General features: G+C 45.9%; 1 protein-coding gene across 1 annotated transcript in view; it reads left to right on the top strand.

Moving 5' to 3' along the window:
- MYO3B (myosin IIIB) overlaps window positions 1-12530 on the top strand; it is a 411089-nt gene that overhangs the window by 311992 nt on the left and 86567 nt on the right. The window contains exons 30-31 of the mRNA XM_060257443.1: window positions 2704-2767; window positions 3775-3871. Coding sequence (XP_060113426.1) covers window positions 2704-2767; window positions 3775-3871 — 161 coding nt within the window. The remainder of the gene's footprint in view (window positions 1-2703; window positions 2768-3774; window positions 3872-12530) is intronic.

Consider the following 12530-nt stretch of genomic DNA (forward strand, 5'->3'; position numbering starts at 1 on the left):
GCAGAGGTACTTATGAGAGCTGTGTTAGCAATATATAGAGGTGGATAGATTGCGAGATGAAAGTTTTGAACAGGAGTATGTAGTAAACTGGGAGAGTAGTCAGGCCAGGGGAAACTGAAGAAGCTGCCTGCTAATTTCCCATAGGAAATCTATTTGTTTCCAATGTACTCTGCTTGTGTATTTTGTTAATAAAGCAAATAACAAAAGACAGCATAAGTCTTCAGTGTTGTCGTATTCACAGGAAATGAAATCCTATAACTTGCCTCTCTGCTCAGGGAAGTGGAGAGCGGAAAGTAATGTTTACTGTAAAATTCATATGGGGGGAGGGGGAAGAAATGTGTGCAGAGAATAAGAAGCTCCACTTTGGTGCTGGAAAATGACATCAAGACGCAGCTAATTTATGGTGACCCTGTAGGGTTTTCACGCAAGAAACTTTCAGAGGTGGTTTGCCCCGACTGCCTCTGCATAGTGACCTTGGACTTCTTTGGTGGACACCCATCCACATGCTAACCATGGCTGACCCTGCTTATCTTAAGAGATCAGGCTAGCCTGGGATACCAAGGACAAGGCAGCAAGCATCTGCTGAAGAGATCACAGAGTAAGATACTTAGGGCCTAATGATGTGTTACATGGCTTCTGTATCTGCCCCAAATCCTATCAAGTTATGAACATGGAACTTCCAGCAATTTTTGAAACTTAATGTTCAGCCATTCAGGAGCCTAATTTGGATCTGGACCATGGTATCTGGGGAGAGGAGGTTTGCACCATTTTCTTGACCTGAAATTAGTGTTAGATCTTACCTGGCAACTGATGGGGGACTCCAGTCCTTTTCTTGGGGTTATTTTAGGTGACATCATCAGAAGTAATGTCATCATGTCAGGCACGTTGTGCAGGGGATGCTGTATCATTTTGGGGGAAACTCTATGGTCACCATAGAGTTTTTACCCAAATGGTAGAGTATTCCCTATGTGATGTGCCTGGTATGATGATGTCATCTGTGGATGATATCACACTGGGTACATTTGGTGCATCAACCAGCGCCATGGCAGTGGGCTGGAGGCTCCGAAAACAGGGAAACCCCGCCCCCATTGGGGAAATTGGAACCCTACCCAAAATGTCTCCAGGAAACAACTGAACAGAGAAACTTACATGAACTGTGCTAATGGGCAGCACCTGTACCAGTGGGCTACATAATAAGTTTCCCTAGTGGGGCAACAGGGTCATTTCAAGTCTGAGAAATGGCATGAGGAGAAAGCTTAATTCCTCTCTTCCCACATATCATGATCTTGGTTCTGTCCCACACACTTGAGAATTTTTAGATTTCATGTTTAATTTTTTTTTTAAAGAGGCACAGAAAGGGAAAAGGGGAAGAAGAAAATATAAATTTGTCAATAATTTTCAAATATCATGAATAGTTACATACAAAAAGTAAAATTAACTGTTTTAGTAAAAATATATTTCAAATGTGAGAGCAGATAGTAAAACATCATTGTTACAGTATTTTGAGATGAATTGTCTCTTTAAATGAATAAACAAAAACTTTTTTTAGATGTGGTATTGTATCAACAATAAAAGGAGCCCTGTGGCTCAGAGTGGTAAGCTGCAGTACTGCAGTCCAAGCTCTGCTCACGACCTGAGTTTGATCTTGGCGGAAGCTGGGTTTTGCTAGACAGCTCAAGGTTGACTCAGCCTTCCATCCTTCCAAGGCTGGTAAAATAAGTACCCAGCTTGCTGGGGGTAGACTGTAGATGACTGGGGAAGCAATGGCAAACCACCCCGTAAAAAGACTGCCAAGAAAACGTTGTGATGTGATGTCACTCCATGGGTCAATAATGACCTGGTGCTTGCCTTTTTACCTTTTAAAATCAACAATAAAATGATTACATCTTTCACAGACAGATTCTCACACTAAATTTAAACCATCCTAAAAATGTAGATATTGTCTTTATTAACAATTTCAAATGTGGGAGCAGATAATAAAACGTCGTTATTACAATGTTTTGAGATGAATTCTCTCTTTAAAAGAATAAACAAGAGGTTTCTAAGTTGCAGTATTCTATTAGAAAGTAAAAGATCACATCTTTTACAGTTAAACAGATTTTATGCTAAGTTTAAACCATCCTAAAAATCTAAATATTATCGCAATTATTTCACAATTTCTTAATCTTATGAAATATTTTAATTTAAACACTTGCATTTTCCATTTAAACATCTGAAAATTAAGTTTCAATGTGGAATTCCCAACACACATCTGGTTTGATAAGACCCACGGCAGACCCAGAAACAGTGTAACGTGTAATTAGACCTTCAGCTTAAAAGTTGGCTTGCTTCTTCAGCCAGCAAAGAGAACAGCAGAAAATTAAACCCTAGGTATGTAGTTCTCACCGTTGTATGCATATCAATATATTTCATCCTGACCACTGCTTTTAAAATCAGGTGCATTTTAAATTTTTATTTTGTCATTTTAAAGCAGTACATTCCATGTAGATAATAACATTTTACAAAATATAAAACAGCAATGACATTTTGCAAGCTACTTGTATATAACCTCCTGAAGGCCTATGATTAGATATATTTGGCCTTATAATTCTCTTATGTAACAAAGAATTCTGTTACAAGAACCGATAACAGGAGTAAAATATTTGCCTGTCAAGATGCTGCTGCTTATTGCTAAATAACAATAACTGTAATTATGTTTCTTAGGAAGCAAAGTTGCAACCCATCTTCTCCCTCAGAGCCAGATTTTCTCAACAAACACCCAAACAAGGTACTGTGAAGTTCGGACTCTAAAACGACATCAAATCCCCTGCATCCATCGTTCTGAAGTGTGTTCACGGTTGCTTGGCATAACCATCAGGACATGAAACCGTTAGTGGTGTTTTGAAGTCTTTGAGACAAAAGCCTACTTGCTAAGAACTTTAGTTCTGTCGAAAGGCAGGGAGGTACAGTGAATAAGAGAATCAAAAGGCTGGAAGTCTGCTGCTGAGAATAAATGCTCGCTGTTCCCCGAGGTGATTTGTCTGCGCACTTCACTTTCTACAGATGTTAGAGCCTCTTTTTGAGTAAGGACCCGAGGTTCTTTGGTAGCACTTTGATATCCTGCTCGAATTCAATATGTGAAATGGAGGAGTCGCTCTGTGACTGGGAGCACAGCGCAGTCTTTGAAGTCTGATCCAATTTTTGCTGCTTACCATTTGATGTTGAAAGGATGAAATGAAGAAAATGTACAGTTTTTTGCCAGTAACTCTGCTGAGCATATGTAAGATTAAAAAAACAAAATCCCTTGGATGATGTACTTAGAAATGTTAAGCAGATTAATACCTTCCTATAGCTTTTTTTCCTTCTTCTTCTAAAGATACAAATTAACTTTGAGAGGAAATCAGCATACTGTGTGTGCCATTATTATTTGCCTCTATGTGAACCGGGAGTGTGTACTGAGCAGGTGGCGCTCAGAAACTAAACAAATGTTTGGGCTACAGGTGCGAAAACTATAACAACACTTAAGTCAGTTGAATGGAGGCACAGTTTCACAGTCCCCCAGAGCTCCATAGAAGTCAGCTAACTGGATCAAATCCTAAACTGTTCTCCTCTAACACTGGACATGTCCATGGAGATGTACAAAAGTTTCACTCTTGTTTTTGTGAAAATCACATTTCTATTGCTCTATTGCTTTCAGTCTGATATAAGATTTACATTTCTAAGTCAACATTCCTGAGTTGTTGTTTTTTCGCGAAGGAAGTAGGTGATACTTTAGCATCTCTGATTGCTTTACAGGATTTGGCCCAAACAAAGAATTTGCAGCCCCTCAGCCAAGCCCATGCAGTCAAAGACCACCTGTTCTCTTGTTCCTTGAGACCGCAGAAAACTCAAGGTAAGACATATTCTAATGCCCAAAAAGATCTGTCCTGTAATGTCCAGAATGTCTTGTCTTTGTGAAAAGCCTTACCTCTTTGCCATGTCTTATAAGAAGAGCCTTCCTGGATCAGAGCAGTGGTCCACCTGTTTCCTGCAATACCTGACCAGGTACACTGGAAGGCCAAAAGCACAATCACACATTTTTGCTCCATATCAACTAGTTCTCAGAGATAAGCTGCCTTCGAACATAGAGGTCCCATGTAGCCATCAACACATATGGCCACTGATAGATCTCTTCTTTTATGAAAAACATTCCCTTGAAAGGTGGCCAACACAGAGAAAGTTCTTCAGGGATCAGACTACAGTCCAATGCACTCTTACCCAGTAGATGCACTCATATCTTGTAACTCCATTGAACTTGAAATTGACTAGGTTTTACGTCTGCATATACAGCCCAGGCAACCTTCTCTTCTTGTTCCAGGGACAAAAGCCTAATAAAACAGGCTAATCCTTCCACCTAATGTTACTAGTGTATGTGTACATATTCAGTCAAGTCACAACCAACTTATGGTGATGCCAAAAAGGGGCATTCAAGGCAGGTGATGAGCAGAGGTGGTTTGCCGTTGCCCTCCTCTACAGAGTTTTCCTTGGAGATCCCTCATCCAAGTTCCAACCCTGCTTAGTACCCAAGATCTGACAAGATCAGGCTAGCCTGAGCCATCCAGGTCAGTACTAATCTATATGTTGCTATATATGAACGTATATGTAGCTGCCCCGCACTGAATCAGACCCTCGGTCCATCAAAGTCAGTATTGTCTACTCAGACTGGCAGCGGCTCTCCAGGGTCTCAAGCTGAGGTTTTTCACACCTATTTGCCTGGACCCTTTTTAGTTGGAGATGCCGGGGATTGAACCTGGGACCTTCTGCTTAGCAAGCAGATGCTCTAACACTGAGCCACCGTCCCTCCCCAATATATTTTAGCCATATTCTTGGTGGCACAAATGGATCGTATTGTTGTAATTTCCTCCCAACAGCCATTGCATTTTGGGTCTTCCACAGCATTCTGTACAGAAAATCCCTGGACCAGGTACTTCATTTCAAGAATCCTTGAACTATCTGAATTGATTTAATATTTGCTGTTTGGAGCCAATCTTATATGGACTGCTCTTCAGTCCATATGGTGGGTGGCTGCCTACATCAGCATGTTTGTAAGCTAGTGGTAAAATCTTGGAAGCCACACAGGCTTCCAAGATGTCTGTACATGTTTACACAAAAATAAGCCCCATTGTTTGATATGGCTTACTTCCAGGTAAATATGCAGAGGACCGCAGTCCAAATTTAATCTGTCTAGTAGTTCCCACTGCAAAAGCACAGGTCTCCCATAATCATACTTGGTGGACAAATTTGTTCTCTACTTGTTTTTGGTTGGCTTGAGACTTGAATTTATAGAATGGGAGGGCACTTAAAAATGTCTGCATTACAGGGGAATAGTTTAAAGGGATTCCACATTAAGCCATAAATCTGCCAAATGAAGCTATTACCTCCAAGCCTGGGTAAGGGATGCATCTATTAATACTTCTGGGTTTCTTTTTCACACTGAATAATACCTTACATTCTGAGTCATCCAACGGAATCGGTAGATTTATTATCAGAATAAAATATTGCTCGTCTTGAAAGGGAGAGTGTCGGAATTCAGCTTCTTTAAATGGAGGGAATAATGCACTCCATTAAAAGCAGAGTCAAAGAAGCTTTGTGACAAATCCTGTGTCAAAGGAGCCCTAATTAAAAATTTGTTTTGATGAAGCAATAACTACTCCATTGACTTGATCTATGAAGGAAACAAGTAGGTAAAAAAAAGAAGCGTGAGTCCCCGTAGATGTAGGACTCTGTCGGTAATGTATTTAAAGCACTTAAGAGACGCAGTGATTATCAATCACTCTCAAATGAGCAACTTTTAAAGAAATAAACCTGTTGAAGAGTAATAGCCTGTTCCAGTGCTTTTGAAAGCACAGTGCTTCAGTTGGAAATTCAAATGCTTTCACACCCCGGCGAATCTGAATTGCTCTCGGTGCGTGGTGTATAGTTTATAGCTGGCACAGTGCTTGAGCCAAAAATAAAGTGGCAGATACAATGCCTGATTCTTAAAATAAATACAGCACATATATGAGGGATTGCAGTTTCAGTCAGGCTGTGCAGGATCACTCTGTGCAGGTGCATAACAAAAGTCATGCTGAGTTCAGTCATGGAGTTTAGTAACAAACAAGAGTAAAAGGATGGCAGCCTCAGGTTTGCCTTATCCAGGGATAATGGCTAAACAGGCAGGGGTGGAATTCTATCAGGAGCTCCTTTGCATATTAGGCCACGCACCCCTGAAGTAGTCATTCCTCCCAAGAGCTTACAAGGCTCTTTTTTGTAAGCTCCTGGAGGATTGGCTACATCAGGTGGGTGTGGCCTAATATGCAAAGGAGCTCCTGCTAGAATTCCACCCCTGCAAGCAGGTATAACAAGCCCATAGCTTGGTGGGGGTGAGAGGGGTGATGTCCTCACCCAAACCTGCTACACCACCACCCCTGACCTGAGGAGAGCCACGGAGGGACACAGGCCAGAATCTGGGTGACTATGGGCAACCTCACCACTCCATCTAATCGTTTTCCTCTCAGCAATGGCACTGGGGAAGTCCAGCACCCAGCGGTGCTCAGCCTGGGTCCAGAAGGCTCCCAAAGCAGCCCCTGCTTCCAATTCAAGAGGTTCTTCTGTATCTAACTCTCCTTCCTTCCTGCAGCTCTTCCTGCAGAAGAAGGGGGGAAGGAGGGTTAGTCAAATTGCTTTGGGCCAGTGCAGCAGCAGCATAGCTTCAACAATACTGACCTGGCCAGTTAAGCAGGAAGAGCCGGGGTAAGCATCTCCTCCTCCTCTCCCTCCCCTCTGCACCCAGAGGGCTGGGAAAGCTATAGCCAGAGGATGATTGGGGTGGAGTGGGGGTGCTGCTTATTTAATGTAAATAGCTGTGCCCAGCACCCCCTCCCCTAAAAAAATCCTGGTTTCAGGGCTGCCCCAGATGAGCCCTTTCTTTACCTCATAAAAAGCAGTTCCTGAAGAGAGCAACGTGGACACTTCCTAGCCCTGGTGGGCAGGCGCTGCCCTGCTGTAGGAGCAGCTGTGAGCGAGGTGAAGGTTCTTGGGGACAGTGTCTGTTTGCACCATCCAGGTGGTCTTCCCTGCTTCTTCCTCATGTTGGTGCACAAGTGCTGATGAAGCAGGAACTGGGCTATCCAAGTCAGGGCAATGACTGACAAACATTTGACCATTATTGTTTAAATTTGCTGATGTTTAAGTTTATTGATATTATTAATTTTAAATTTGACATGCTGGATTTGAAAAATCCACTGGGATGCCGAGCAAACCCCAAAAGCAAAGCCTGCGAGAACAGGACCCACACAATCAAGAAAAACATTGACAAAAACACAGAGCAAGTAATGCCAGTAACACACCTCAAGTCCAATCAGAAATCACCCCCCCCCCACAAGATGGCCCAGAATCCATTCCACAGCACACCAAAAAAGTCCGCTCAACACATTCCACACATATTCCTTGCTTTCATTTTTAAGAAAGGGGGCCTCTAGCCCCTTTTGTTGCTTACATATGCCCTTTTATATCTCTATAATGAAAGGGGCTTGGGGCATACACACTGAAGAGTGTTGCATGCTGCTTGTTTTGAAGTGGGAGGCGCATGGACATGATGCGATCTGAGTGACCTGTTGGCAGGTTTTCGAGTTTGGAGGCAATGGAGTTCCTGACCATGAAGCCAACGCCAGAAAGGCGGCTCTCAGCCTTTGACTTACCCGACCAGTAGAGGGTATAGCCAGCACCGTGTTCTTGAAGACTACCTTCCTCAGGGAAACGGACCTCACTGAGAGCTGCTATGTCGATATTCAACCTGAGAAGTTCGTGGGCAACTAGAGCAGAGCGTCGTTCAGGGCGACCACTGCCTACTGTGTCAAGCATGGTTCTGATGTTCCAACACGCAAGCTTTAGTCTTTGCACACTTTGTGAGGCAGGTGCATGCCTTTTCTTTGTTGTTATTTTTCGACCGCAAGTAAGGATGCCCATTGACCGCGGCTAGCCAACTGGGGTGGGGGAGACGAGCTTTGTTTAGGCCACCTTTTCTAGGCCCCTCTCAGTATGGAGCAAGCAGTGCTGTCCCTAGATAAGGCTGCTTGGTCGTTCAGGGTGCTGCCGAAAAATGCTTTCGTCTCCGGGTTAGCATCAGGCGACCAATACCCTGAACCGCCTACATGCAGGATCGGGACTGCGGCTTCCAGTGGCACCTTCCACCTGCCGTTTCGCCCCTTGCCCATCGCTGCAGGACTTGATGCGTTGTGTGTTGTGTGTGTGGATATGCCCTTCAGGCCTGCGCAGAGGAATTTTTTAGGTGAAGCGCAGTGTGCGCGGTACTGGCTCCACCCTTTCACCTGGGGGTCATCTGCCATGGCCCAGTAAGCCGGGACGCCGGCAGCGAGTCCTCCAGGTGGTAGGTGTTACATTAACGAGCTCTATCTGCCCGGGTTTGATGTTAGAGTTTTCCTTCTCTTAGGCTGGCGAGGTTGGTGGGCCCAGCCTGCCCATCCGGTTATACCGCCGGACATTCGGTCGCACCATGACGTAGCAAACTCTGTGGAAACGGGGGGGGACCAGCGAGAAGGTGTTGCTACGGATGCAGTAATGCAGGAGAGGCCATTGCAGTGACCATCTGCCAGGCATAGCCAGACAGTGACCACACGGCGTTCACTACACCGGGAGAGGAGAGGCTATGTATTGCGCATGCACTTTCCCTGGGGGGGGCAGGATTCCCAGAGGGAGCCCACCCCCCACCCCCAAACCCCTGGTGCTACAATTCAGGATATGTATAGGATGGCTAGATGTCAATTAACCGGGTTCCATCTTAAAAGCGAGCTGAAAGAGGGCGGTTTTGCAAGCCCTGCGGAACTGATTCAAGTCTCGCAGGGCTCGCACCTCCTCTGGTAGTTGATTCCACCATCGAGGAGCCATTGTTGAGAAGGCTTGCTCCCTCGTTGTTTTCAATCTAACATGGCTACTCAAAACAGAACTACATAAAATCTGGTTAACGTGTGTAAGAGAAACAAGGCAGGAGCAAAATAAGAGCGTCCCGGGCCAGTAAAGATGAAGATGATATTGGATTTATGCCCTGCCCTACACTCCGAATCTCAGAGTGGCTCACAATCTCCTCCATCCTCCTTCCCCACAACAGACACCCTGTGAAGTGGGTGGGGCTTAGAGCGCTTTCACAGAAGCTGCCCCCTCAAGGGACAACTCTTGCGAAAACTATGGCTGACCCAAGGCCACTCCAGCAGCTGCAAGTGGAGGAGTGGGGACCCAAACCTGGTTCTCCCAGATAAGAGTCCGCACACTTAACCACTACACCAAAATGGCTCTCCAGTGGACAGTATCTCTTCAGATTCCAGCTTTACATTTAAAAGTCCCCAAAATAGAAAAGCATCACAAGTCACGTTTTCTGGCTAGCAATGCTGATCTTACACCGGCATGGTTTTTATTATAAAGCATATGCACAGAGCGATTCTCCTCTCGCACGTGTCAACCACTGCTGCAGGTATGAACAAGGCCTGTGGTCTAAGGATGGGGGGAAAGCGCACACCTATTTTTGTTTGGCAATCCTTATTTGCCATTGGAGATCAGGTAAGCACCGAAGAATTTGCATAGGTCTCTCAAAGAGAACTTTCCTGCTACTCAAGGGTGGAATTCTAGCAGGACCTCCCTTGCATATTAGGCCCCACACCCCCGATGTAGCCAATCCTCCAAGAGCCCACAAGGCTCTTTTTTGTAAGCTCTTGGGGGATTGGCCACACCAGGGGCGTGTGGCCTAATATGCAAGGGAGTCCTGCTAGAATTCCACTCCTGTTGCTACTGGTTTAAATTGTCACCCCCCCCCACCACACACACAAAAACACCTCTGTGAGGTATGAGAAGGCTTAGTGTTCCCAGTAGCTTCTAGTGAACTTTTAGGATCCTTTGAAAGCAACCATGACAGTTAACATAGTTATCGTAAGACCAAGATCCTTCAAGCAGATCCTGCAGAAAAGAACAAGTTCTATGCTGATCTACGCAACCTCGTACGGAAGACCCCTACAGAGGACAAGGTGATCATCCTTGGCGACTTCAATGCCAGAGTAGGTAAAGACTCGGAAGCCTGGAAAGGAGTACTTGGCAAACACGGCATTGGCAACTGCAATGACAACGGGCGCCTCCTACTAGAATTCTGCATGGAGCACCAGCTCACCATCACCAACACTATCTTCCAGCAGAAGAACAGTCTGAAGACAACCTGGATGCACCCACGGTCCAAGCATTGGCACCTTATCGACTACATTCTGGTGCGCCAGAGAGACCTTCGAGATGTCTTACACACCCGAGTAATGCCCAGCGCAGAATGTCATACGGATCATCGTCTTGTAAGCTGCAATCTCCGTCTTCACTTTAAACCCACACCCAGGAGAGGAGGTATCCCTCGGAGGAAGTTTCAGGTTGGCAGCCTCCAGTCAGCCGAAGTTAAAGCTGCCTTCCAGGCAAAACTCCAGTCAAGAATTGAGGACCCCAGTTGCCCCACAGACCCTTCTCCAGAAGCACTCTGGGAACACCTAAAAACTACCGTCCTGCAGATCTCTGAAGAAGTCCTCGGGTTCTCCACAAGGAAGAACAAGGACTGGTTTGATGAGAACAATCAAGAGATCCAAGAATTACTGGCAAAAAAGAGATCTGCCTACCAAGCACATCTTGCTCAGCCCTCCTGTCCTGGGAAAAAAGCAACCTTTCGCGCTGCATGTAGCAACCTCCAGCGCAAGCTTCGAGACATTCAGAACGAGTGGTGGACCAAGCTTGCAGAGAGAACCCAGTTGTGTGCAGACACTGGTGATTTAAGAGGGTTCTACGAAGCCCTGAAGGCAGTATATGGTCCATCATATCAGGCTCAGAGTCCCTTGCATAGTGCAGACGGCCAAGTGCTCCTCACAGACAAGGCATCCATACTGAACCGGTGGTCGGAGTATTTTCAGGTTCTCTTCAGTGCCAACCGCGTAGTTCAAGATTCAGCAATCCACCTCACCCCACTTCAACCGGTGAAAACAGAGTTGGATGAGATCCCCACCCTAGAAGAGACTGTTAAAGCCATCAAGCAACTGAAAAGTGGCAAGGCAGCGGGAGTTGATGGAATTCCACCAGAGATCTGGAAGCATGGGGGCACAGTACTACATAGCTCACTTCACAAAGTACTTGTCACCTGCTGGGAACAAGGCAAATTACCACAGGACTTCCGTGATGCAATCATCATCACCCTATACAAGAACAAAGGGGAAAAGTCAGACTGCTCCAACTACCGGGGGATAACCCTGCTCTCCATCGCAGGCAAAATCCTTGCCAGAATACTCCTGAACAGACTGGTGCCCACCATTGCAGAAGAACTCCTCCCAGAGAGCCAGTGCGGCTTCAGAGCTAACAGGAGCACCACCGACATGGTATTTGTTCTCAGGCAGCTCCAAGAGAAATGTAGGGAACAGAACAAGGCTCTGTATGTGACTTTTGTCGACCTTACCAAAGCTTTCGATACCGTTAGCAGGAAAGGCCTGTGGCAAATCTTGGAACGTTTAGGATGTCCCCCAAGGTTCCTCAGCATGATCATCCAGCTACACGAAGACCAGCGAGGCCAAGTCAGACACTGCAACGACCTCTCGGAGCCCTTCCCAATAGGCACAGGTGTAAAGCAAGGCTGCGTTCTCGCGCCAACTCTCTTTACGATCTTCTTTAGCATGATGCTTCAAAGAGCCACAGTAGATCTAGATGATGACGATGGTGTCTACATCCGCTATCGCACCGATGGCAGCCTGTTCAACCTGAGGCGACTAAAGGCACACTCCAAGACAATGGAAAAACTCATCCGAGAGCTACTGTTTGCTGATGATGCTGCACTCGTCTCCCACTCGGTATCAGCTCTGCAGCATATGACGTCCTGCTTTGCAGAGGCTGCCAAGCTATTCGGCCTAGAAGTTAGTCTGAAGAAGACAGAAGTTCTCCACCAGCCTGCACCCCAGGAAGATTATCACCCCCCCTGCATCACTGTGGGTGAATCAGTTCTGAAGACAGTCCAGCAGTTCAGCTACCTGGGGTGCATCATCTCCTCAGATGCCAAGATCGACAAGGAGATTGACAACAGGCTGGCAAAGGCAAACCGTGCATTTGGCCGACTGCACAAAAGAGTGTGGAGCAACAAGCATCTGAAAAAAGGCACAAAGATCAATGTTTACAAAGCGGTTGTGATGACAACCCTCATCTACGGCTCCGAATCGTGGGTTTTATACCGTCATCACCTGCGACTCCTTGAGCGCTTTCATCAGCGCTGCCTTCGCACCATCCTCAACATCCACTGGAGTGACTTTGTGACCAACACTGAAGTCCTCAAGCGGGCGGAGGTTACCAGCATAGAGGCACTGCTGTTGAAGACGCAGCTGCGCTGGGCAGGGCATATTTCTAGGATGGAAAACCACCGCCTTCCCAAGATTGCCCTGTATGGCGAACTCTCCACCGGCCATCGAAATAGAGGGGCACCAAAGAAGAGGTACAAGGACTCCTTGAAGAAATCCCTTGGC

This window comes from Heteronotia binoei, chromosome 16 (assembly GCF_032191835.1).
Source record: "Heteronotia binoei isolate CCM8104 ecotype False Entrance Well chromosome 16, APGP_CSIRO_Hbin_v1, whole genome shotgun sequence".
In the NCBI taxonomy this organism is placed as follows: domain Eukaryota; kingdom Metazoa; phylum Chordata; class Lepidosauria; order Squamata; family Gekkonidae; genus Heteronotia; species Heteronotia binoei.